At 37.5% G+C, this 27,719-nt stretch overlaps 2 protein-coding genes across 2 annotated transcripts; both read right to left on the bottom strand.

The window, feature by feature from the left end:
- Positions 1–7,646: 7,646 nt before the first annotated feature.
- On the bottom strand, positions 7,647–8,070 carry LOC108102100. The gene is made up of 2 exons (XM_017206754.2): positions 7,976–8,070; positions 7,647–7,919 (listed from the first exon to the last, which is right to left on the bottom strand). The coding sequence occupies exons 1-2, from the start codon at positions 8,058–8,060 to the stop codon at positions 7,750–7,752; spliced, it is 255 nt and encodes an 84-aa protein (XP_017062243.1). The 5' UTR covers positions 8,061–8,070; the 3' UTR covers positions 7,647–7,749.
- Positions 8,071–8,177: 107 nt separating this feature from the next.
- Positions 8,178–8,560, bottom strand: LOC108102101. Its single transcript, XM_017206755.1, has 2 exons — positions 8,459–8,560; positions 8,178–8,407 (listed from the first exon to the last, which is right to left on the bottom strand). Exons 1-2 carry the CDS (start codon positions 8,532–8,534, stop codon positions 8,202–8,204), a joined length of 282 nt encoding a protein of 93 aa, XP_017062244.1. The 5' UTR covers positions 8,535–8,560; the 3' UTR covers positions 8,178–8,201.
- Between the last annotated feature and the right edge of the window lie 19,159 nt (positions 8,561–27,719).

Here is a 27,719-nt window from a genome sequence, read left to right as displayed (position 1 = left end):
CAATTATTTGCATTTGGTTTTTTCCAAAGTTTCCTTCGGCATTACAACTTTTTTTGGCAGTTGTCGTTTGATTTTTTACGCCCGCTGCAGCAGCATAAATATAAATCAAACTGCATTTGTTCGGTGTCGTTGATTTGCATTGGGATTTGTTTATAAATCCGCAAACACATTCCAAATCGAAATAATAGTGGCTACCTCGAACCATAAATGATTGCATAGATATTGCTTTTTAATTGTTCAAATGTGCATATTTTCTTTATAATTCTTTACGTTTTTTCTTGTGGCATATGCAGTCGTTGGTCGTCTAATTGAATACCAGTGCCAAACTAAATGCCACTTTTATTGTTTCCCATGGACATTTTGTGTTGATGAAACTGCATAGCTTTTATTTTGGGATTTATTTGAAGCAATTAAATAAATATGCAATTTGTTGAAACGCTTTGATACAAAATTAATGGGATATTCGGTCAATAACTCAGCTAGTTCTCTGTTTTCATTACGCTTTTATTTCTCTCGAGTACTAGAGCTTTCATAACCATCGGAAATCAAGGCATGAACTCAAATCCAGATCAACTTCTTGGTGTCCCAGTTTTATTATCACTTGCCACAAAAGCCACATCCAAATCACCGAATCCGAATCCGAATCCGAAATTACCCGGCGTAGGCTTCAGCAGATTTTACGACACCGTCCAACAAAGTCCGTAAATCAAAAGCAGATAATTTTCCAACAGCTTCACTTTCTTGCGGCCTCACCTATTCCAGATACCAAAAAAAAACCAGAAAACCGGACGACGGAAGAATAAAATAATTGTTCAGTGAGAGAGCCACAAATTATAAAATTTTTACGCTACTTTTCCCCTTCTCCGAGGACAGTAAATTTACATACTCCATGACGAGCCACCGCCCACTCAGCTGGACGCACGTTCCAAGTTTTCCTTTATTTATGCCTGCCAAAAGGACGAATTCGAGGGCCGCGGGGCAGAAAAGGCAAAAGGAGGCGCAGGAAAAGTGTGTGAGCACAATTGCGCGTCATAAATTTGAATTATTGTGCTCTTTGCATTTGACAACGACTTAAAAGCACTTGCAGCGATTTGGGCCAGCTCAGTCCAGTCCACTTCAGCTCAGTTCAGTTCAGTTCAGCGGGAACTGCGAGGAGGCAGTCAGCCATGAACATGTCCTTGAGACATGTACGAGAACTGGGTAATGCACTCAAAAAAAAATGATTTTTATTCATAACAAATTAAATATTATAACCACACGAAACCTATATGAACTATATAAATCTAGGTTATGTATTTATTTTATAAATTTGTATGTAGATTACTTTCTTTTGTTTGATCTTTAATCTTTATTTGTTTAATTGCATTTTAACCCCTTCATAAATAGCCAAAAAAGAAAAAATAGGTGTTTGTTTTAATAAGAATTTAAATATTTATATTCCAAATGTATGATAATTTCTTTTAAAATCGTTAGTTACAAAAACTTGGTTTAATGGCAAAAATGGCAGAACTGTTACCTAAAGTATATTTTCTCTATAAAGATAATTTTCACAAATAAAACGAAGGTCAATTACAAACTCAAGCAAGACTTCGAGTCGCAATTTACATTACTCTGAATATTAGCTGAAAACAAAACGTGCCACAAAATGTTTCAGGTGTGCAAAGCGCCTCTGAGCTCAGCCCCATTATCTTTTTGTTCTTCATCCGCCTGGCCGCCCCTGTTCTGCCACGCCCCCAAGGGCAGCAACAACAATGCCAGGGACACTTTTAGTGGACATTTATTTAATGCTGGAACGCATTGAAATTTGCGCTCGAGGCGCCAGCTTTGTTGATGATGAAGTCGGTCAGCTCGTCTTTGGTCGGCCCATAAAATATTTCCCCGCCCACGGATGAGCGGCCAGCTTCCTTTTCGGCCGACAGTGGCAACAGTAAAGTGCATTAGCCATTTCAGCACTTGACGCACATTCAGCCGAGACCGTGCCGAAATCTAGTTCCTAATTAGCCAGAATTGCCAGGCCGAGCAGCTGCAGTTCAGTGGTCTTAAAGTGTTAAAGCCGCCCTTCTGGGCCGAATCTCAAGCTCCGTCTATCAACTTGGCCCTGACAGGCAGCTGAAAACGGATTAATTTGTCTCTGAATGCGAACTGTGCTGACAGCCAAGCCAAAGCCACAAATTGCTCAAGATATACATTCTTGAGCCGCATCAGAAGAAAGCCAAGTAATTTGATATTTTCAGAAATATATATCTAAAGACCCCAGGCTGCTGGATGGGTGGCGTTGAATTGACCATGTTAACAATAAACAATCGACCACACGACATGACAACTAACGAATGTGCTGGCCAAGAATGTTCCATCAAATTTTATTGTGAGCCTTACAGAGTCGTTACAATAATACCCCTTCCTAAGGGATTTCAAAATCAATTGATTTCAGATATTTAATTAAGTTATTCTCTTGTATTTGAATCTAATTAAGGTATTATTAAACTTAGAGTAAAATAAACACACAAATCTAAGTATGTAATTGTGGACAATTGTGGAAAATTTCGATATTATGATACGTGGTGACTAAGATTATTTGCCCAATAAAATAAATCTTCATCTATAAAAGAAATTTTGAAAAGCAAATAATAAGTTATAAAAAAATTAGTTTTTCGAGTTTCTTTTAAAACTGAAAGTGTCTCAATTAAACCACTTTAAAAGAAGTCTGCCATTCCATGAAAGACTGTGATTGCTGAGTATCAAGAACGCTTGTGGCCGGCAATAAAACTATTAAGCGTTCCAGCTCACACACACATACACATGGAAGGCCTTTGTACTCGTTCAATTGTACAGCAATTTTATTTGTAATTTTTTTTTTTTTTTTTTGGATTTTTGGGTTTTTTTTTACTCTGGGCCATGTCTGCACAAATGTTGCATGGCAATTGCTTTGTGTGTTCAATTTTTGGCATAACAACAAACAAGCGCACACAACCAAACACTCACTCGCACACTCTCCCACACACACACACACACACACACACATACATACACACAGACTCACTGACAGCAACAATGGGCAGTCAAACAAATGAACAAGAGCGCACAAATTTTGCAGCTGTCAGTAGCAAGAGCCTGGACACGAGGCACTACAGGAGGCACAAAGCAGAGTTTTTATTTGCTAAAAAGAGCTGAAGCAAAACGAACCCCAAAATTGTGGTTTAAAATAATTTTTGGTTGCTTTTTGGGCTTTTTTAAGTCTTCCGAGAAATGCAATGGCCGGCAGCCAAAAGTGGGAGTCTGTATGGGCGTGGTCGCAAATTGTTAAATGCTTAGATGTCTGCAAAGAATTTGTCGCCAAAAGGCGTCGGGAATGGATTTTCCATTTCCAGTCACCGTCACGTATACGTAATATTGCCGATCCCAACTCCCGTATGCACCACAATCGGTGTGTTTTTTTGGAATGGATGTTGATAAATGTTTTCAGTCTTCCCACTGCATCGCGATGCATCGGTCTGCTGATATGAAAAATGGGCTATTGATAAATGGCATATTGTTTTAGTTACCGACAAGTTTTTCCAAGTCTGGATAACCAGTAAGAATGCCATTTTTTAATATTTAACAGGTGTAAAAACTCAACCACTAAAAACATAAATGCAAAAAAACATGTATTTTTTTAACTTTCTGACTTTATTTATGGGAAGTATAAATTTATTTATGAAAAACCTTTAGGTGCTTTAGAAAAAATTACATTTTTTCCTAGAAATAAGGGAAACATTTGACTTATAAAATAACTGTTTCAAACTCTGACCAATAAATCAAACGTAAACAACTTTATACAGATTCCAGCAAAAGTTAATTGAATAATTCATATTTGATTAGCTAAAAAATTAAGTTTTTTTCCCTTTTATTATGTTTATGTCAGAAATATTCAAAGTAATAAGATAACTTTTTGAAAAAGCTATGTAAAAGTTTGATTATATGGCAAAAGAATATAAAATGTCTAGACTGTATAAAAAATGTTATAGCTACTAAAGTTTTATTTATAGTTTCTGGACATACTTTCCCTGCCTTCCCTTGAGTACCTTAACTACTTTAACCGCACTATTCGAGCAGCTTAGCCAGTTGTAATTAGGCTTACAATCAGCAGCTAATAAACCTCGAAGCAGCCATTAAACGCAACGACTGCTTAAAGCGCCGAACTCTCACACAGACACTCGCAAATACACACATAAACACATACAGACGAACCCGCAGAGATATGGCCACGTTATCCTTTGTTGTTATTGCCGGCGACGCTCCTTTGGCCAGGGTCACATTTAATTGTGCGCCATGTTCAACAGGCCATTGTACATGCGTATTAAATGTAATTAACTCATTATAAATGATAACGTGGTCGCACGGCGTCGCCTCAGTCGCCTCAGGTATGTCTCAAGCCGCCGAAGAGTCCTGCAGGCAGAAGCGAAGGCAAAGGACATGGGAAATGGGGAATGGAACGCGGGCAGCAACGCTCTTGCCACGCGGCTGTCACAGCTAATTTAGCCGGGCAGACGGCAGAACAAACGTGTTAGGTTGCCACCGAGCTGGGGGTAAATGCGGAATTATTACCGGAAAAGGACAATGAGGCGCACTGGCTATTACTCAGGTGGAGCCACGCAGGACTAGGATTTCCGGCCCTCCCCTTTGGAGTCAGGTAATAAAAACTCTTTTATGCGCTCGAGTGTGCCGCTCCCTGTGATATTTGGCCCCTTCGCATTTGCGCTCCACTTGCTTTATTTTATAGTTTGTCTCTCGCCTTATTTCCACCACGCTCTTGCCACCTCGAGGCAGCCTTTTAATTATGTAACACGCGCCGCCACAGGAGTGTTGCCTTACGCACTTCAGCGTCTGCGGCTCCTCTTGGCGGCAAACATTTTCCATTTCCCCCTTTCCCCGCTCTCCCCGGGCATTTTCCGCACTTCCGCAGTCCAGTTGCGTGTCCTCCACGTGTGAACTTAATTCAGATAAAGCGAAACTGCTGATAAGTTTAATTGGCGGGGAGCTCCAAGCTAAGTAATGACAAAGCGCTTTCATTTGTTTTCACTAGCATTTGCATATTGTATGGAACCTGAGTATTCACACTCCACTGAATTAATTAAAATATACTAAACGGAAAAAGGATTTTCTTAACCTATTTAATTTAAACTAAATGGAATTGCATTCGGAAAATAGCTTATACCTACTACTAAAATTACTTTCAATTAAAGCTTTCACAATTTTAAATTAAAAGGAACTAAACGGTTTTTGATAAACCACTCAATATAATATTCCTCTTGCCGCATATAATACTTCTTTAAACTCTTAAAAACTCAATTCAAACTTTAAGGCAATTACAGATAAGTTTAATTGTGGGAGTGATTTGAGTTAATGGTGACAAAGCACTTTCATTTTTCAAGCGCAAATCATTTGCAATTTGCTCTCGTTTAAGAACGCAAAGCGACTGCTCTTTAAAAAATCTCGAAAATTCAATTTAAATCTTGAAAACAGCTAAGAGTCGAGGGAGCGGACTAACTGCCAACATTTACCATCAATAGCCGCATTTGCTTATATCAAGTGAAAACTTTCTTATCGGCAGCACAGCGGCAACTTCAATGACAAATTGAGACAGCGATGTGGTGGTGCAGCAGCAGCGGCAGCATCAAGGCGAAAAAGAGCCAAAAGTTGGCTAACACACACACACGTACATTCGCACACTTGCACAGATATAGATTGGCTTGTCGTTGTGACAACTTGCCACTTTGAGCACGTAAATTTCTGTCGTTTCCCGCCTTTTGAATTGATAAGAAAATTCATAAAATTTCCTCCAATGACAAAAACGAAAAAGAAGGAGAAGAAGTGGGAATGGGAATGGTAGTGGAAATGGAAATGGAAAACTGGTGGGCCAGAGGCTGAGAATCCAACGCAATCCAAGTCAAGTGTGTCAGCAGCCGTGAAAGTGGCATTTGAGCCGGGCTGCAAACTTTTGCTGCCAACTTGCTAATCTAATGAACAATTGTGGCTGCAGGCCACCTTTAACACCTCCGTGCCCCCAGGAAGAACTCTGCGTGAGCTTGCCACCTGTGCCACCTCTGCCACCAACAGCAGCAGCCCCCAAAACTTTCCCCACTGCAAATGGATGCACGGGGATTAAAACGAAAATTAAGCTCGATCCGGAATGTCAAGCGAGTGGCTTTTTTCCACGGCCCTCCTAATTGAATTCGCTGTCAACGCTTTTGGCAGGAGTTTAATGCAATTTGCCGACTTTTTTAAATTGCAAGCAAAGTTTACAGACGGCGAACTCAAACAAGTCAACAGTCAACTTAATTGTCATAATTTGTGTTTACAAACTTGACGAATTTGCTAAAAAACGAAAAATAAAAAACAGTGCTTTAAAAATGTCAAGGAGCCAAGGAAGGATGCTGTGCTGCGCTGGCTGGCATACATATGTGGCCAGCTGGCTGAGCAAAGTTCTCTGCTCAAAACAAACTAACAAAAGGCCAAAGCAAATAGAACAGAAACGGCAGCCAGCAACAAGGATTCTGCTGTGGCAAGCGAAAGCTGAACACAAAAGAAAACTGGCCAAAAGGAAAAGGAGTAGCTAGAAATATTACTACGGCATTTTGATACTTTGTGCTTTCCGCAGAATAAATTACCATTAAAAATTTTATATTAACAAATCTAAATAAAACTACAATTTTAAACGCAATATATGTCTTAAAATTTTATTTTAAGAAATGTTAACAATACAGTTAAAGCGTCTTGACTTAAAAATATTAATAATGAAGCATTTCCAAATACAATATATTTTCTTTAAAGTTTTAAACCCAATTGTATTCAAATTCCTCATGATTTGTTTTACCAAATGTAAGTTTAGTAAAGCTTAGTAATTTATTTTTATTTTCAATAATGCTTAAAGAAATAAATGATATTACTACACAGGTTGTCATTGGAAAATGATTTTGAAATTTTTCTTAACTAAGTGTAACATTTTGGAACTAAAAAACTCCTTCAATTTTCATTTAATGGGTAGCAAAATATTATCACCCTAAAAATACCCCGGCGAGTGGAGACCCTGGACTAAAATTGGACACTTAATGCTGGCAAGAAGGAAAACGACGGCTGAAGACAAATAAAGACTAAGCAAATAAAATCTAATAAAACCAAGGACACAAAAACTTGAGCCAAGCCGGCGAAAATGAGCTAAATGCTGCAAGGGGAGTGGGATCTGTAGGTCCTTGGCTGAAACAGAGATTGTTAGGGCGAGGCGAGAGACCAAATGAAATAAAGTGCCAGAAGTATGTTTCATTAGCGGCAGTTGCAAACCAGACAACAAACAAAGCAAAGGACAACGCTCGGCCAAGGACACACGCTCCAGTGAAGCTGCCTGATGAACTTCATTCTGCCGGCAAACAAACGAGAAAAACACATGGATGTACTAAGAAAATTCTTATCTATGCTCCAATTCGAATAATCAAAATATATATTTGTGTTGATATATATTTAGCTATGAAAACCAGTAGTAATTAAAAGAAGTTAAGACTTTACCTTAATATTAGTCAAACGAAAACTTGTTCCAGTTTTTACTGTTGTTTTCAAAGTTTTAAACATCAGTAGTTACATAATTGATCAATATAAAACAAAAAAATTGTAACTTGATCTCTTAATTCGATATTTTAATTGAAGCACATTAACACTTACAATAAAAATTGGGAAAAAACAAATCACTTTTTCCCCGCTATACATTTAATATACATTTTATCCTCCGCTAGGATGCAGGCAAAAGTCCTGGCAACCCTTCTCGCCATCGAAAAACCCGCAAGGTGCTTGGGCCTTTCGAACACGATAACATTTTCGCTTCCTCTCATCGAAACCCCAAGTGTTGTCTTGATAGCAAGTTATTGATCCACCGGTTCGCTTGCAAAGATCTTTCACAAAATGTGAGTGATTTAATGATTTTCAGACGCTAATTCTGTATACTCACTACTGTGCACTGGACTGGGAACACGGCTGGCACTAAAGCCAATACTGAACAGAGCTATTACAACGAACAAGTTCAAACGCTTCATTGTGACTGCTAATTTACCTTAAAGTACTGCACTAAGCCCATAGTTAATGAATTAGCCACGCTACATTTTTAATCACATAGATCTCTACATAACTACCTAAATAAGTTTTTTTACACATAGTTTGTAATTGAGTTTATTATTTTAAGACAAAGTGAGTACATATTTTTCCAAGTTATTTAGTGTCCAGGATTCCTTCATGCATATCTCATTGCATCTTTTCTCACTGTGAAAGAAACCACAAGGTTCTATTAAATGGTTGGTAAGCAGGCATTTCTTTTCATCTTCGCTCCAGTAATACGTTTTAAGTATCTGGCAGGCAGGTCCAATTTCAGGCTTCAAGCAAATCTCTAAAAAAAAATGAACTAAGATTGGAAATGTATTCAAAACAAAGATCTAACCGTGGATTATGTTTTTCTCCAAATCGTTAGCTTCATAGCAGACTATAAACAGTGAAAACCAGATTAAAAACTTCATTTTGTTGCAGTTGAAGCAGATGTAACTTAAAACTATAACCAAGCAGTTACGAAAATAAACTGTTAATCGCATTAGTAGCGTTAAATTACATTTAATTTAATTTTCAATAGTAGAAACCAACTTATAATATCTAGGGAAAAATAACAAAAAAAAGAATACTTCACCGTAAAAGGTATGAGTATTTTTTCAGCTGTGTCTGACTTTCAATTGTCTGTTTATCTACGATGGATATAAACGTATCTTGTGCCCGACAGTTCTCATTTGTCCAACATTGCCAAGGCAACAATGGCAATTTAATCTTATTGCCGGCACGCAAAGTTCGGAAATGGGAACAATGAGGAAAAAGGCGGCGAAATAAATAAATAAAATTCAACGCGAAATGCCGCAAGTGCTGTCATAAATTTTAAGCGATGTTATAATGGCCACAGCGTCTAGTTTTCACATTGTGCTCACTCTTCTGGTTCTCTGCGTTTTAATAACATTTTATATATGAGCGTGGCGCCGAGTCACGATGCTTCAATTATAGCGTCAGTATGAATTTACTGACGAAGAACATATTAAGCAATGAGAAACAATTTTTAAAATTACAAACGCATAAATTGTCAAACAAATATTTCTGGCCAAAATTTAATTTATATCTTAAATAGATGAGTTATTTCATTTCACTGCTTCAATCTGCACAAATCGCTTAATTAAATCACATTATTGGCTATAAAATTTGGGAAAATCCACCCAAGCAAATAAACTGTCGGGCCTAAATCATATCCAACGCACATCAAACTAACCTTTTACAGATCGGTAACGATTTTCCCCTTTATTAATCTTCATTAATCAAACGCTCACCCACGCAGCAATGTAAACACTCCTTGAATGGGTGATTAAAATGAACTTTTAAGGCTTAGCTAGGATAATGGGCACTGGGACGCACCCGAAAACTAAAACGCTATACAATTATGCAAAAGACATTGGGGATAATTTTGACAATAACTCAAGCAAAAGAAACTTTGTGTGCGTGGGCTTATTATGCATGCTCGAATAAATTGCTGCTTATAATTTATTCTGTGGACTCGTAATGCGAAAATTATATGTGTGGCTTTAATTGCTCAGTCAGTCAGTTGGACTGAAGTGTAAGCCATAAATAGAAGCCCGAAAATCAGTTAATATTTGTTGAAAGCTTTCGTTTGGTTTTCCACGTGATTAGCATTCAAGCTGATAATTAAGTTTTAACTTATTGTGAGTCTGCATTACATGTTTGTTTTGACATGCAATGTGGCATTTTAATATGTGTATACTTAATTTAGGTTCATAAAACAATGAAACTCCATCGCAAATTCCATTTACCATTATGGTCTAATGTTTCTTGTGCTCACAGCCCTTCATAAAATGATTTCATGATTTATTTTGTGGCTTGTTGTGGCAAATGTGTGATAGCAAACAAACCGACCAAATCTGCAAAACTATAAATAGGATAAAGCCTAGAAGCCACCTTCAAAACAAAATTGGCACTAAAGATACTAAAATGTGTGTAACTTCTGTATTTCGACTGACGCTTTAAAAGTTAAATGATCAATTTACCAGCAAAAAAAGAAAATCCAATAATGACTAACAAAAATAAAAATTAGGAAAGCTGTTTAACAAATAAAAGCTAAAATCTGCTTTGCAGATTGCCTTTTAATGTTTTTATTATAGTAGGTATATTTACCTAAATGTTATTAGAAATTCATGTTAAAATATATAAGTTGCGTGATATTGATAGCGTTTGTGTTTAAAAAATACAAGGTTTTTTGCTGAATTATTTATAAACTCTGGCGATCAAAGTGCGCCATTCATGCTGGCAGAATCACAAAAACGCAGCCTACAGGACACTCACATATACACACACTTGCACGCGTCGACACACACATACACGCACTCATGCTGGTTTGACATGTTTTTACAGTTACATAACAAACAACAAGAGCATTCGGCCCAGTTAAAAACCGTGGGGGCGGCAAAGCCAAAAATGCTGCAGGCAAATGTAGTGACAGTTAACATTAACACCAATACAAGCGTAAACATATGCTTACACTGGGGGAGGGGCTGGTGATGGGGGAGGGGGAGGGGTAGTGTTTGGGGTTATTTGGGGATTGAGTGCTCTGTCTGTGTCTGTGTTCGATTGCATATGCAGACCTCCTAATGAGTCGCCATTGCTACTGGCTGAATGTTTGTTGCTGCTGTCGCTGTTTCGTGTTTGCCGGCTGTAGCTGCCAATTTTAATTGAATTAGAAAAACACTGAGGCTCACGACACTGTAATGTTGGTTTTTATCTGCCTCAATTGTTTTAAAAAATACATATTTAATTTACATTTTAAATTTAGTTACTGAACTCATTTAAAGGGAATCCGCGAGAGTGTGCGCTGAGTGCATACGCTCAAAAAGTATGCTACAAAATGGTCAACAATTTTTTTAAAGTAAAAAAATCTGAACTTAACATAAGTAACAATTAAAAGAATCACAAAAAATATTTTTTTTAACTTGTCTCTGTTTTTTCAGTATCAAAAAAATCAAATCATGAAGTAATTATATTTTTTTTGTGTGCAAACAAAATTTACATAGAAAGGGACAAACCCACATGCAAACACACTTTGACGGGCATCCTGTTTTGGCCTACAACATCCTGCACACACACACAGACAATTTCACAATGTCACTCAAGCAGGTACTAAAGTTAATTACTGCAATTTCCGTGGAAAATTGTTTTATGCATTGACAGCATGTGGGTTGAACCATCTACATATGTGTGTGTGTGTGTTTGTGTGGGGCTGCCACACGCTTATTTTATTAAGTGCCGCTATTTTTCGGTTACAGCTATTTTTATTGCTCCTGCACATGCGTGGGTGTGAGTGCATTCCAATCGCGCCATCCTTCCCCACCCCTTTCCCCGCCTCCACTCAAATTTCAGGCCAATATTCTGTAAAACCGAGGAGGGCTCCAGTTTTAATTGTTTTTGGGAACGGGATTCGGCTAGACTCCATTGGCTAACAACTAAATTAGAAGGCAAAGCTTTGGTGAAGCTTTCTAAACTACATATTTGCATGCAACTAATGATGAACATATTTCTACATTTAATTTAATAATATTTAATAGGTTTTTAATTACGCCAGATTTATAAATGCTGTTTACTTTCTAGTTTGAAATTGTTATTTCTGAATTGATGAATCGAAAAATTTAGTTTGCATTTATTAATATATTTTTTTTAAAAATCATTTCAACTAATTATTTCTTCCTATTTAGTATTCCGTAATTATACATGTTTTTAACTAGCTTAATTTTAATGAGGTATACAATTGTTTCCTATTTCTTGGTTGAAAATAAATTTGTTAACATAGTTATGTTTGGTACCATGGGCTTGTTTAGAACCTTATTAGCGGGTAACCGAGCTAATAACACAGGGCATCCACCCTGCAACACCTTTAACTCCCCAGCACTGTTATGACTGCCTTTGTTTTATTTTGAGCTGTTTAGTTAATGGTTTAGCGTGTTACCCGGTGCTGTGTGTGGCAACAATTCTTGTTTATGCGCCGCAAACATTTTTACCACTCCAGCTCCCCTTCCACTCCTTTCTACGCCTGTTGATGGCATTAAATTTTATTTCACTCAAAACCCCGCTCCCACATTGAATTGTTGGCGGGTGTGGGTGTATGTGTGTGTGTGTTTTCGTGTGTTTTCGGCTGTTGCCATGGCCAACATTGTTGGCTTTGACGAGGGACTGCTGACGGCTGCACATGCCGTTGTATTTAAATAAATTGCAGCCCTTCGCCATTGCAATTGCGGCGCAAATTGCGCTAATTTTGCTGATTGTGTAGTTTTCCTATCCCATTTTGCCCCTTCTAACCGTTGATAAGCTGCTGAGTTTTACGGCATCTGGCGTAGCCAACTTTTGATTGATATTGGCCAGACAGCTTCGGTTGGCCACCCATCACAATGGATTAGATGCGATTGAAATACAATAAAATTGTCTGTTTTGTTCCTCCCCCGAGAAACGAAAATTTAATTCAACACTCAACATTTTTGGCAGTTGAAAAACCTAAATTTAATAATGCACCCAAAATGCTGCCATCTTTTACCAAAATCTGAAAAGTTTGTTGGCAAAGTTATCTGTCCATTTCTCCCTTGTCCAGTTTGTGTATTCTCACGCCTTTTAACTCAAGTTCCTCGAGTAATTGACCTTCTTGCAGATGCTGGGGGAAAAGTGGAGACAAGAGCCGCATTTCGGGCTTAGCAACTTTCACATCACTAAACCACTGAAAGTTGTTGACTTTATGCAACTTTTTCGTGGCCACAGACAACTACGTGAGGGTCTCTGCCAACACTTCAGACCGCCCTCGAACACCTCCCAGCACCCAACACCCAACACCCAACAACCAACACCGCCCACTTTCACCCCCTTGAAGGTTGACAAACAAGTTTGTTGTGCCTTGCATTTTTTGCACTCCAGCGACATTTCTTCCGCACAAATATAAACTCGATAAAGTGGGCGGTGCTGTCCAGTGCCCAAAACTGCTGGCGTCAGTTGCTTTTAACATGCCCACACACTTCAGAAGCTTACGCATACACAGAGAAAAATTACATGTTCAAGACATTTGAATTGGAATTTAAATTTGAAGGGAAGGCGAAACGAGTTCATCCTTGGCAGAACGGGAAAAAGCTATGGTACAAGAGTCTGTGCAAAATTTTATTTATTTACAATAACATTAAAATAATTTGTACCCATAAGGTAAACAAACATTTTTTATCGGATCATACCACTTCGTTATTGCTTAACTCTTTTATTTGTTGATGAGCAATTTTTTTAAAGTTCTACTGGTGACATTTAACCTTTCAAGAATTCTTTTTTATGTATACGAACATATCGATGCAAAAATATATATACGTATGATACCGACAAGCTCTCACATATATTTGTGTACATGGCCAAACGACACGTGCTGCAATTGAATTTGTTCGCAAAACGCAATAGAAAACACCCACCGAAAGCGAACAGAGCGAGATAGAAAAGAACTGAACTCAACTGGCAGAGACTAGAAATTATGGCCCCTTGGGAGGACACGAATTCGCGATGATCTTTAAAATTTGGGTTGGCAAATATTCTTTTCGCTCCTCTATTAATCAGTTTCGAAAGAAAAAAAACACAACTAATATATTATTATAATATTTGATAGATATTTACTTGAAATATTTGTTTACAGATAAAAACTAAATTTATCTCTCTTAAGTAAAAGAAAATTACATCGGCAAGATTGGGACAAATTTTACATTCAGAGGAAAAGCAAATGGTATGTTAGTATTATACATATTTCTAAAAATAAAGAGCATGTTGGTTAGCCAACTCTTTTAAAACCTCAGGGAATCCATTTCCAAAACTTGTATACTTTTATTTTCGTTCTTATTTTCTTTTTACATTTTGCATTTAAAAATGAATTTCTCCCCAAATGCCAGAAATGTTGTTTGCATTTCATGTAAAACGATACGGTTTCGCATTAGCTAATTTAAGAACCGCTTTTCTTCTCTAAATTCCGGTTGGTGTTTTAGAAGTACAAAGTGTTCAAACACCGCCCATATAGAAATATTTCGAAATTTGAAAGTTCTAGCATGCCGCACTCTCGTTTGGGTACACACACACTCACGAGAGAAGGGCAGGCGAAAATACACAAACGCTGCAAATTCCTGCTGAAAAATCTAATGCCATGCCACTTGCCGGTCAGAGGGCAAAGTAACACGGCCAGATGGATGGAGTGTGCGGACACGTAACACGAAACGCTGGAAATTCTGCAGTTTGCCGTCCTTGCACGCACGCATGCTTCCGCAGCATCAACGCGGCAGGATGCTTGTGGCAAGCACTTTTCGGTCGTGTCCTCGAGTGAAGCTGTTTTTGGCCAGGTCACCGCCTTCGCAGAATCAGCTATTAATATGCCGTGAAAACTTTCACCTGCCAACCTGGCAATCTGCCCACCTGGCCACCTGGCCGGGCAGCAGCAGCTTACAACTGGCGGCGTCGGCAAGTGCATTTCATTAGCGTTTTTAACAACATAAAACTATTAATATTTAGTGCACGGCTTGTGCAACCATAAACAAAACATAAGCGGCCGAAGCGCAGAAGAAGCAGGCCAAGTCAACACTAACTTAGACAGAGCCGAAAACTTTTTGGCTAAGCGAAAACTTTTGCCCAGCTTCGCCGTCGACCGTTGAAATTATTTTGAAATTAAGTTTCTCCTTGCTCGTTGCCGTTGGCATTGCTTATTTATGGCTGGCATTGCGTATCGATCGATCTTGAACCGCCGGCAGCAACACAGCGCCCATTCAGGGCGACTAACTTTCCTTAAATGTAATTAAAAATGTCGTCGAACTTATTTACGAGTGTTGTTTGCATAGTTCGGCCAAGTTTTCAACAGCCAAACTAGGCCGAAGCGCCGTTTCGGGAAAGGGGCGGAAAAGTAGTTCTTTAAAATCGCTCGATATATAAATGCATTTAGCACATAGTTACGCCTGAATCAAATTAAGTTTTTATGGTCCTGCAGCTGTGGTTTAAGCGAGCTCAGTTCAATGAATTGGAAGTAAACTGGTAATAAAAACTACTTTGAGAGCTATTTGATAGTAGGGAACAAATAAGCAGAAACGATTAAATGATAGTATTACTCTAGGAATTTTTTGTTAAAATTTGTATTGCAAATATGGGAGCACTTAAGCTGCACTTCAAAAATACACAATACAGCCAGTATTGTTATAAAAAATAATATTTTAAAAACACTTTTCTTGCATCACAAACTAATAGTTCAAATGAAAAGCTAGGCCCACCATTTATAATAAAAACTGTGTTAAAATCAATTTATTATGCATTAAAAAACTTCTTTGAAAAAATTTAAAGAATTTTGTTTTGATAAATTGTTTTTTTGCCGCGTACAAAGTATAAAAATCCTGTTATTCAGGGATCTTTTTCGTTCAGTGCACCTGCGAACAATCTGAAATCCTCAATTATCTTTTATATTGATAAAATCCCCCCAAAGATGTGATTCTCCTTTGACGTCAGTTGAGTTGCAATATCAAGGATTCGTTCAAAACGAACATGCTTCGATTGACATCTGTGTGACACTAGAATGAGGAAAAACTCACGGACAGATTCTATTTGTTCGCCTTCCATCACATTTTCAGATTTCCGACAGCCGTTGACCTTGAAATATGGTAGTGGGTGAGGGTGGGGGGTTGAGGTTGGTGGAAATGGCTAAAATGGAAAACAAAGTTCCGTCAAAGTTCTGCCAAAGCGTCCGTCATTCATGGAAACGTTCACATTCATTGCAACTTCGGTCCGAAATTGCTTCTCAGCGTTCAGCGTTCAGCTCAACCAAAAAACCGTTTTACTTTGCGGTCAAATGTAGCATGTACATATGCACCGTTCAGGCACCCAACCCCCCAAAAATCCCCACCCCACCCATCCAATTTCAGCGGTAGCGCAGCTCCAGGCAGAACCAGGTCACGCCCACTAAACAAACGCTCTGCGGTGTGCTGTGAAAAAAAGTTGTTTGATAGTTCTTCTTGTTGTTCGGGGCTGCCCAACTTCCAGACCCCCCAGTTGGAGCCACCCTCTCTCCTCCCTCCCCTGCCACCCTCCGGTATCACCCCCGTGTAATTTATGTGTAGTAAATAACATTTTTCCGTAGTTTTTATACTCTTACCTGTGCGTTGCGTACTATCATTAAGTTATATTATTTGCTATACAGAAAAAGCCAGTGAATATCCTCTTGTAATTTTTATAAATATTTAAAAAGCATTAACATATTATTAACAATATTCTTTAAAAAAAATTGCGCAAAAAATATTTGGTAAATAAAGCAAAAGTCTTAAGATTTTGTAAGAAAAACGCTTTAAAACATTGTAAGTATTGCCCACCAAAATAATTGGATTTGCGAAATGAACTCTAAAAGATTTGTAATTATTTACCACACCCAAAATTTAATTTTTACAATCAACTAAGGAATTTATTAGTGAACTAGTTTTTTAATTTATTTAACTCTCCTCTTCAAAATTAAGGGCATGTTGAAAATCCGGCGATTGTAACAACATTTTCCCAGCTTTTTACCCACTCGTTTTGTGCGAGTTGCAGTCGTAGTTGTTGTAGTGGATTTTGACCTTGTGCGGAAATAAAACTGAAAATAATGGCAGTTAGCGCTAAATGGAAGCAAAGTTGCAGCGGCATTAGCGCTGAAATGCTGAAATGCGATATGATGAAATGAGGCAGAAGGCCCCCAAAACGACAAGGAGAGAGTTGGCAGGATAAAAGGGAGCTATAAAATTGGGGTTTAGTTTCTGATAGTTTAATGAGTTGCGGAATGGCTAAGCTTAAATACGAAATCTATTACGAAAGGCTGATAGCATTCGTTGTAATAAAATGAAACTTTAGTTCAAATTGAGCTAGTTTCATTATGGTATTTCCATTTACCTATAGATTTTCGATCTACTGCCACACTTTGTATTCGCGTTCGACACCTCGGCAACAAGAAGCAATCTTTTAAATGGCCATTAGATCATAATATATACACGTTTCCACCTTGCTTACAATTTCCCCCCCATAAATCCCACAGCAATCCCTTTTCAAGTTCATTTGTTGCTGGCAACATAAAATGTAGTTAAAAACCGGCAAGCTGACAGCAATTAATATGCCATTTGGTATATGTTTTCTGTTTTCCGTACCGACCTCCCACACACGATGGTACTATGGTACAGTGTTCTGTGGTTCCACTAATGTTGATTAAATGGCGTCGGAGTCACGCTTGCAGGCGCAGATTGCACTCGTTGCTGTGGCCCTGAAAAGCCCCGGAGATTTTCCCTCAGCGAGGTTTAACTACATACTGTACACAGAAACGACGATGAAATGAGCTGTGGGCTTTGACAACTTAAATATAAATTAAGGGTAACGGTTCGAAAACCATTTCGATTTTATACAAACAAGTTGGACTTTTGCGAACTCTTTTGTAAATAAATAAATATTCTATTTAAATTTATTGTGGAATCTTCTTTACATTATCTTTCCTGTTTATAAAGACTTATCTGTTCAGTACCTTAAATATTTTGCTACACACTTACATAACTCTCCTGCATCTATGTACATTTTCTTTTCGGGCATTCTTCCTGGTATATTTCTATGTTTTTCGCTTCGGAAACTTTAGCCAAAAATGGATGAAAGTATTTGCTTTATTAAATTCTGATTTTGCTCACCACATTTTCTTCGCCAAACCAGATATTCCTCTTCGAGTCTCTCTTTTCCAGCATCAAAATCACAATGAAAATGGTTGCGAAAAATGTTATAGCCAAATTCATGATATGGTTTACCTTCCCACCACCTTCATCCCTCTCCCATCCCCTCGCCCCCTGTGATATAAGCTGTCCAGGCTCAGTTGCCAGATGAGTCAGTGGCTAAGTTGGTAAGCATTTGTTATGCACACACACACACAACCACACACACACACACAAAGCGAACGGAAACACCAGGATCTGCAAAAGGGAGGAGCCGATGAGGGAAGTGAAGACACCGCGCACATTTTCTTTACAGCCATTTACCAGGCGATTTACGTAAATCTTTTATTTATACAGAGAACGTATAAGTTGCAATTTATCAAAATCTAAAATGTTTACCCGCACAAGTTATTCACTTGAAATCTCTACAGTGCATCGTTGTGTGTGTGTGTGTGTGTGTGTGTGTTAGGCAACCTCGTAGCCGTATAAACGTATATCGGTATATCCGTGTGTGTATCGCAGATCCTAGACGTATTGTAGTTGGCTGCGTTACGTATACGCGATGTGAGCCAAGCCAAAGGCGGAGGAAGAACGTCCCTCGAGTCTGATGCCAGGCAGCAGCTGAACAACTGTGCCATGCATATACTTATTTGTGCGAGTGTCCCTATAAATATGTACATGCATATCAACACTGAGAAAAAGCGCTGAAATTCAGAATCTTAACCATTTGGTTCAAAATACTTGAAGTTAATGTGCTACAGAAATAAAAATAAGCCGTAAAATAAACCAAGGCTCAAAAAAATTCTGTAGCTATTTAAATAACTCATTTGACAACATAAAAGTGTACTTAATAAAAACACAAAAAATAAAATTAAATTTGCAAAGAAAGCATAAGTTTTTACTTTTTCATTAAAGCCATTTTTACCAAACCGAACTAAAACAATATCCTTTTCTTTATTTTTATTTATTTTTTTTTTTTTTTGATAAGAAATTATGAAATTACACTAATATCGCTTTAAATTATTTCCAAATTTGGGTTGCCATAAAATTTGTTTTTAATACATTTCGATTCAAGAAAGTCAAAGGTCTACCAACTTAATTAAGCAATTCATTTCAATCTAAAGTGCTCTTCAATCCACATTTTCTCTGTCTGTAAATGTATATGAATGTGAATTATTTTGTGTTTTGCGCGCACAAATTGTCTTGTGACAGACAGTGAAAACTACAGAAGTGGCGCCGAGGATGTTGCGGATGCCTCTTCGGCAAGCCCGCCGCCACGCCCACTTCTCCATCCGCCTCCTTTGGGCATGGTTTTAGTCAATTTGCGGTTGGTGGCGGTGCAATGTGTTTTTCATTTGCATGTGTGCCTGCGCAAGTGGGTCTCACACAGATTCTACCCACTAAAAGTAGTTTATTTTCATCTTATCTCTTAAAGCCAATAATACGCTCACAAGCCCACTTAAATGCGCTGTCACGCTATTATTTTCTTTCTCGTCCCGGAATGCACCTATGTGCTGCTGGCTTACAGTTTCTCTGGTGTTTTTCAGGTTTTTGTTGAAGAATTTAAGCTATAAACAACCGCGAATCTCAATTTTCCTTCTGTGAGCGTGCGTTTGGCAATTTCTTGTGGAGTGGAATAGGGGCTTATAATTTCTTTGATATTTGCCCAAAAATCATTTTATCTTAACGGGTAAGGCGTCTATTTTATGTTTATAAGCCTTCCAAAAAGTTATATATTATTATATTTTTAAAAGTTTAGAAAATACTTTTTTCAAAAAAACTTTGTTTGGGACCCCATATGCATTGGTTAATGACTGCATAAAATTGCCAAAACTTATGTTATCCCACCGGAAAACTTATTTTATCTCATATTTTGAGTTTCTGGAGAAAAATCGAAGAAATTGTTTAATAAAAATATGCATTTTTTTTTGTTGCTTGTTTTTATTTTATTTAATTTTTCAAGCGAAAGTATATTTAACATGTTTCTTGCAACAATGTTGTCACATATCAGTCTTTTTAGATTTCAGGAAATCATTTCTTTAAGACTTTCTCCGTTTTTTGACTTTAAAATTTTATAAATAGAAATCAATAAGATGTCAATATACGTAGAAATAGAATCGTGTATGTTTATACACTTCGTTTGCACAATTTAAGTAAAATAAAATAATTAAAGTAAAATAAAATAATTTAAGTAAAATAAAAATAATGTTCTCTGCAAAGTGATAAGTAGGACTAAGCTGCTACTAAAATTTTCCGTTGGTATAACGAATGAAAACAAAAGTCCATTGCCATAGGCAAACAGCCAGCACATCCGCTTACCTGCTTTGAACGGAAGTGAAGATTTTCTTGGGAATCGTCAGACTTTCAGAGCTGCTCAAATATTTAGTTACAGCTTTCTAAGCGAAAATAAAGCAGCAGAAATGTTGTTTCGTTTGAAAAGTTGGATAGGTTAAACACTCCATTTGATTCTTGGGTTGGTCAGTCATCAGCTGTTTTTGGTAACGAGAGCTCCCGCACCTCAGTAAACCTTATTTTTTCCAGCTTTGCTCAAGAGCTTTTGCTCCCACATTATTGTGTAATAACGATGAGAGCATTTGGCTAAAAAGAGCAAAAGCTTTTTGAGGCTTAGCCCATTGAGTATAAGAGTTCAAGGGTTTGCGATTTTAAGCTAGCTGAGGTACTTTTATACTGGGAACAGTTTAGTGTTCTGATTATTTCAAGACTTAACACATTGGCCAATATGAGAGGGTCATTATTAAATTTCAAGGAGCCAAAAAGTTATTCAGTCAATTTCATTTATTATTATTATTTATTATTAATTTACAAATTATTTTATAAAAAAAAAACAATCATATTCTAGAAATAGGGTTCTGAAACCTTTTAAAATGTTCATATAATTTAATTTTTAATTTTAATTAATTTTTAAATATAATTTATTTTTAGATTTACACAAAATTATTTTTTTATAAACTGTTACAAGAAATCATATAAAATTCTTACACTAAATAACACTTTAAAGAGACCGCGGGAATACGAATTCCACATTAGTTGTATTTGAAGTCCTTTTTGTTAAAAAACTTTAAGTAATAATTATTATTTTAGACATTTCCCAGCAAAATAAAAACAGAGAGACATTTCATTATTTTCCCACATTTTTTCCAATATTTGTATGAATAACATTTCAGAAAACATATGTATCCCAATAGCTTTTGTCAAACATTAATTTTGGTAATTGCGGGATGTTTCCAAAATAAATTATTTGCCAAAAAAAACGATAATTATCCATGAGTGGAAAACGAATTTCATTTGGGGATAATAATTCCGCACAAGGACAGAAGAAATGTGTTAACACAGTAAATAATATTTAAGTCCCTCTATGTGTCCGCATCAGAAAATAATTTGTCATTAATTAGAGCTGGGTCGACATCCCACGCATTACCATAAATGCAATAAATGCAATTTGCTAATGCCAAAATCCTAAACATTTCTAATTAAACGTTTTGAAGGCTAAATCCGAAGGCACAACAAACAAAATGTACTACAAAAATGATACATGTTTATACAAACATTTACGAGGGTTAAAATGCCACGGAAAAAATATCATCCCACTAGGAGTTATAAAAACAGTACAAACCGCAGCCGCAAAAATAAGCAGCTCATTGGTTGCCAACGATCGACAAACTGTGATAGTTAAAAAATAATTATAAAGCTCATTTGGCCAAGAGTGGGGGCAATTTTCGGGGCAGGCACACACGGACAAATAAATAGTGAGTTGAGTGCCACACAGTCAGGGGAGAAACACACGTAATCAGCATCTAATAACTAAAATCCAAATTAGCTAATTCAGAAATCAACACGCACAATTGACAAATTATGCCGCAGCAACATTTCCGGCCAATTGGCTGCGTGAGAGCCCAGTTCGGTGGGTGGGATTTTCGGGGTAAGAGGGAGTGGGACTCGGATGTTGGGCACGTGCGGAAATATTGTCAAATTATTGCCAATACGGACGTAGTTGCCCCTGTAAATTGCCTCGTCTGTTGCTGAGTTATTCATTAAGTGGCATTATTCGCAGACATTTTCCACTCATAAATAAGAACCACAAACTGCGAGCGATTTAAACTCGATGGGTGGCGATTGGGGCGGACCCTTCGATCCGCAGGTGAGGAGCACAACGCCCTCCATCTGACATTTCCAGCTCATTTACAGTTCAAACACGTCGCATGCATTAACCCCAGGCTGCCTGGTTAAGTGCGCGGCGCCGCTGATGTGACTGCTGCTGCTTCTCCTGCCGCTGCTGCTGCTGCCTCGCCTCGGCTTCTAATTATTAACTAATAACATCAAATTGATTTGCAACAACATCCAGATCAGGGGTCCCCATGACTCACTCGCTTCACTGGCCTTACAGAGAAAAAAACCGAAGGTCAATCATTTCAAATTGTTAATTATTCAGACTTTAGCAACAGGAAACATTTAAGGCTACTTTAATAAATAAATGAATAAAATTCAAATTGAGGGACAAATAAATAAAGGAAATAGGAAATATTGTTATTTATTTTGCTAAAAGCCATTGGCTTGAATTATTAAGAAACAATCAAAAAGGTCTCCCCTTTTTTGCCATTACGTATTTTTAATAACAGCAACTAGACAAGCAAAATGTATTCTTACCACATGCATATATTCTACATTTTGCGCAGTTTGCCAGAATTCAGTTTTTTATAAACTAAAGTTTTTAAACTTTTTATGCTTCTGCCACAAATATAAAATGAATTTTTTTGATGTTCCATCATTTGCATACATTTCGTTAAAAATAACAATAAATACTTTTGGACACACGACTTCAGCTCTCCACAAGCTTGACACTCATTTTTTTCCGTGCTTCCTCGCTTCATTTCGTTTTATTTCGGTGCGGTTCGTTCGATGTACTATAATTAACATGCATTCCACATGATTGCCCCGCTGGCGCATAAATCTCTAGCACTCATACAGAAAGGCCCACACCACCCGAATGGGCCTGACTAAGCTAACCCCACGACTAAGTGGAGGCAGCAATCAGTTTTCAGCAGCAGAGTCTAGAGTCTAGACCAAGGCCCAAGGAGGAAATTAACATTGTAACATAAAACGTGGCCCAAACTGGCCATTGAACGGGCACTTAACTTGCTGCCAACTAACCGAGAAAGAGAAAGCCGAGCGGACGGACGGACAAGCGGACAAACGGACAGGCGGACAAGCGGACAGCCGGACGGACGTGGCTCTAATGCACGATGATAGATGGCATACGATACGTTTCAGCATTTGTCAGCTTGTCTTCGGCGAAGCGCAACACAAAGCCAACGCCCATGGCCATCGCCCTGAAAATTCTGGTAAGGAAAACCCACGGGGGCGGTTGGCGATGGGTGGTGGTCTGCGGAAAGTGGGCGTGGGCGACAGCGAAACGAAAAACCATTTTCACGCTCACGCGAATGCTTGTAGCAAGTTTTCGTTCTTTCCGCTTTGCTTTTTTTCACATCCACTGCCTCAACTATCAAACGACTCACACCTGGCAATCCACCAAGGCGCTCGACTCGACGCCACTGGCCACTTTCTTGGCCCCAGAGATAAACGTCAGCCCAACCCTTCCGAAGATGGCTTTCCATTTTTCCAGAACTATTCAAATTAGCGGGCAGACAAAGGGATACTTATTGTATACAAGAAACTTGCAAAAAAAAAGCTTGAACGACAACTTTGCTTAACCTAAGAAAACAAATTTAGACTGTCAAATAGGAGAATGTTTAAAAAGTATCTGTAAAAGCTTAAACGTTACAAAACTCTTTAATAATATCAAGATTACAGATATTTTTAAAATAAAAGAGATTAAGAGAGCAGGTATCAAGACAATGATGTTCTCAGATATTTCCAATTCATTTATAAATTTGTTGTATAAATTTGTGTTAGGTGTAAAACTCTGGATTTTTATTAATTGTATAATTTATTTTAAAAACACATAAAAAAATTAAAACTGTAGGTTTACAGTTATCAAATATAAGTGTTAATTTTTTTATTTAATGGCAACAAGTTAATTATTTTGAATTATAAAATTGGCAATATATATTTTATTAATACGCATACAAGTATGCTACATTTTTTAAAAAAAATTTTTTTCGGCTTTCTTTCTTTTCGCTTTTTTTTTTGAATTCGTGCACTCCCTAATCGAACCCCAATACAGGGCAACCCGGAAAATAACTTTTTGAACTCATGCAACGTCCGAGCGGCAGACGGGGAGCCATCCGCTCCACCTTTTTAGCCGTCTCAAATCGCACGTCGCGCGGCATAATTTATGTGGCGCTGTCTACGCCGGAAATGGGTTAATTTGCTATGATTTAAGCGTAAAATTATTGAATTATTGGCGCTCAAGATTTAGTGGCGTTTTTCGCGCTTCGTTTGAGCCCACAACAAGGTGTAGTCAAAAATGGAAATCAAAAAAGAAGAGAACCCCAAGCATAGAAGTACATTTAATTTTTCAGTCTACGGGGCGGATGAGTAATCCTTCCTGCATGTCACGTGCCACAAAGTTCGCCCATTCCACGGAATTCATTTATCAAATTGCTGATATTTTCTTCTGTCTTGGCTTTTGGGCAACCCCAAAAATGGCATGACTGAAAGAGATTAAATTTAAATCATTCAAATTTAGCTAAATAGACAGGGCACGGCCAATCTGAGGAATGCCACGACATAACACAAACAAGATTATTGCAAACTTAATTAAAGCTTATTTAAAAGGTTATTGTAAAAACGGAATTGATGAACAAGTATCAATAGTTTATTAGGTATTTTAATCCGTTATTTAAGATCTCTGAATTAAATCAGTATGTGTTTTTTTTAATGCACTTTAAATGCAAGTGCGTTTAAAGTAGGCTTATTGATGTACATCTAACCAAAATAAGCTTGGCAAAGTATCTCATCTTGGCAGATCAGGTTGTGTTTGTGTTATGAAGGACGAGGCGGACAGGACTGACAGAAAACAAATGCAACGACAGCTCAGTGTCTGGTTGTGAATCTCGAACCCTCAGAACTCCGTGCTTTTGTTGATGCATTTCGTATGCAAAATATGCAAAACTCTGAAGCAAGCTTTTAGAAAATTACAAGTCCACAGCTTGATAAGGATTTGTCTGTGGCTACCCTTTATAATATATATATTTTCATGCTTTATATTTATGGGCGGTGGGTAGAAATTGCATGCTTTAGTTTTTGGCATACGCAATGAAGATAAACGACATCCAACGAAAAAATGCCGCCAAATTTAAAGTGCAATAAATCAGGCGGCCAGTGGAGAGGTTCAGGAACGAAAGTCTGGTCGTCTGCCACTTTTTGGTTGACAAGTCTCGAGCGGAAGTTGCGCCATTTTGCGCTGCGTGACGGTTTCCGGCACAAAGTCTCAGCCATTACTATCCGGCAGACATATTTTGCCTATCTTCTTCAACACTTTTCTGACGGCTAAGCCCATCTACTTTAAAGTGCTTGGAGAGATTTACCGAGGAAGGCAATTACCCTTAAAAAAGAGATATCCAAAACTTTAAGTTTTGAAATAGTTAACATGTGGCCAATTTTAAAACGCTTAGTCCATACAATGTACAAAAACATTTAACTTCAATTTCATTATATAATATTAAAACTGACTTTCATAACATTCTTTAAAATTAAATATTAAATTTCTTCCAAAGTGACTAAACATTTTCTTGGAAATTTAATATTTCTTTTATTGAAAGCGATTTTTTTATTTATTTTATATTTTGGTTTTATAAGACAACTATATTTCAAAACAATTTAATTTAAGCCAATAATTTGTTTTTTAAGTAAAAGAAATAAGTACATAATATTAATAACCATTATAATTTTATGAAAACAAACTAAAGTATTTTGATGTGACTCAGACAAAGGCCAAACTCAAATTTCTCTGTAGAAATTGAAAGAGTAATTTTAAAACGCATAAGCCAAGCATAAAGCGTTTTAAAAAAAAGCATTGGATAAAAAATTATGTAAATCTGCATGTGCAACTTGATTTCGCTTCTTGACGCCATTTCGCAGGACTTCTTTGTACCTCTTATGGCTTTTTATGGCGGCCATCATTGGCATGTCGTAAAAAGCGAGTGACGACACCGAGCACATGGCGTCAAATATTTCATAAGCTCGTGCTTGAATTTTTTACACGCCCTGCATGTTGACAAGTGGCGAAGGGAAGGGGCGAGGTGCCAGCTGTGCGGATTGTAAACAAGTGATACGAGCCCGCAGTTGTTTATTGGGTAGCGAGCAGCTTGCCCTTCCTCGAGTTAATTATTAGGTCCACCAGCGATCGTCATCCTTCTACTCCATCAGAGGACAATCAGCCCCAACTGGATAATCGAAAATAGCAAACAGACAATGGATGGGCTCACCCGCTGTGAGGAAAAGCGCCAGTGGCGGCGGCGGAAAATTCGCAGGAATGAGCTCGAAATTTAAGAGGGGCAGGCCTTATCGCCATTCATCATATAATCGTCACGCTCATTGAATGAATGCTCGCAAAAGTATGCTAAAAGAGTTTACACTCACAGCGGGCGGGAATGTGGATGCACTGGAAAAAATAGTACACCAAATTATATTTTTTGTTATTAATTTATTCTTTTCCCCTGAAGCCAATTTTGTTAAATTTGAAATTTATATATTCAAATTAACTTTTGTAAATAATACGTATTCTTATGCAAAAAGGTAGCGAACAGAAAATACATTATTATTATTTTTTGCTGTATATCTCCAACTACCTTACACCAGAAATAAATACATTTTTTCTTTCCTACTTATAGTTATTTTTCTAAATTTCAAATAAAAATCGGATCTCTTAAGTTGTGAGATTCATTTTTGTATAATCTTAAAGAAAACATTTACAACGAATAAAAAAGCTTTCCTCTCGGAATAACAAAGTTTGCCTTTGAAATTTCTCCGTGTATCTGTGTGGAGCCACAGTCGTCTGCAGTCGATGTCAGCAACAGGCTCCTTGTTTTCCAATGCAGGCAAAGCAGAAAAAAAACAAGAACAACACAAACAAGAACAGGAACACCAGCAGCTATTCATTATGAGAGAAACATCGGGGGAAAACCACAAAACCCAACGAGAACTTCATCAATGCGGTTTTTCGCATCCAATGCATTCTCGATTTGATTCGTTGGCAATTTCCCTTCCTTTATAGGAATTTGTAATCACGCACGCATATGTACGCCATATATTTGCCATTGGCAATCCCTGAATTTATGGCCAGCTTAAACTAAAACGCCACTGCAAGTCAAAAACGGTAGACTGCACAACCTATTTTTGATTTCCCACACCGCAGGTCCCTCAGCCATGTTGTTCGCATCAAGTGAAGTCGAAAGATTCGCAATTGAAAAATGCTTAGAAGCGAGTTCTTCAGCAATCCGGTAGCTGCATCAACTAATCCATTTTGGCCGGCTAATGACATTACTTAAGTTATTATTTTCCATGCTGAAATGTTATGCTCCTGCCCAAGGACAACTGGCAGCAGCAAAAGCAGCAGCAGCAATCGCTACAAATGCTGCAACAGCAACAAATTCGAGTGAAAGAGCGAAATTTTCTTTCAACTTGCTGCTGCAGTTGCCTCGGCTTTGCACTTGCTTAAGTTGCTCTTGGTACTCTGTGTTTTTCGATTTTTAAGAGGTATATTAGAAATCAAAAAATAATCATATTTAATAACCTTTAATAATTTATAAAAATCTGTTGCTCTGAGTTTTATTAGATTATTATGTATTCAAGTTGAACCTTTAAGAATTGAACTAAACTTTACTACCATTGACTTTGTATTTTTTAATTTTTAACCTGTTCTATATTTGTATAAAATATTTTTTTGAATTCATAGCAAATTTTAACAAGTTTATGAGTTTATTTCCTTATTTTATT

The sequence above is a fragment of the Drosophila ficusphila genome, unplaced genomic scaffold (assembly GCF_018152265.1).
Source record: "Drosophila ficusphila isolate 14025-0441.05 unplaced genomic scaffold, ASM1815226v1 contig_607, whole genome shotgun sequence".
NCBI classification, from domain to species: Eukaryota; Metazoa; Arthropoda; class Insecta; order Diptera; family Drosophilidae; genus Drosophila; species Drosophila ficusphila.
The sequence above is the reverse complement of the archived record's forward strand: the minus strand, read 5'-3'. Positions and strand labels throughout refer to the sequence as shown.

Bases quoted from the DNA above. Each gene is read 5' to 3' on its own strand.
- LOC108102100 (XM_017206754.2), bottom strand. From the start codon at position 8,060: ATGAAGCGTTTGAACTTGTTCGTTGTAATAGCTCTGTTCAGTATTGGC. The intron at 7,920-7,975 runs GTGAGTATACAG...ATTTTGTGAAAG, and splicing joins TCCCAGTCCAGTGCACAGTA to ATCTTTGCAAGCGAACCGGT.
- LOC108102101 (XM_017206755.1), bottom strand. From the start codon at position 8,534: ATGAAGTTTTTAATCTGGTTTTCACTGTTTATAGTCTGCTATGAAGCT. The intron at 8,408-8,458 runs GTTAGATCTTTG...ATTTTTTTTTAG, and splicing joins GGAGAAAAACATAATCCACG to AGATTTGCTTGAAGCCTGAA.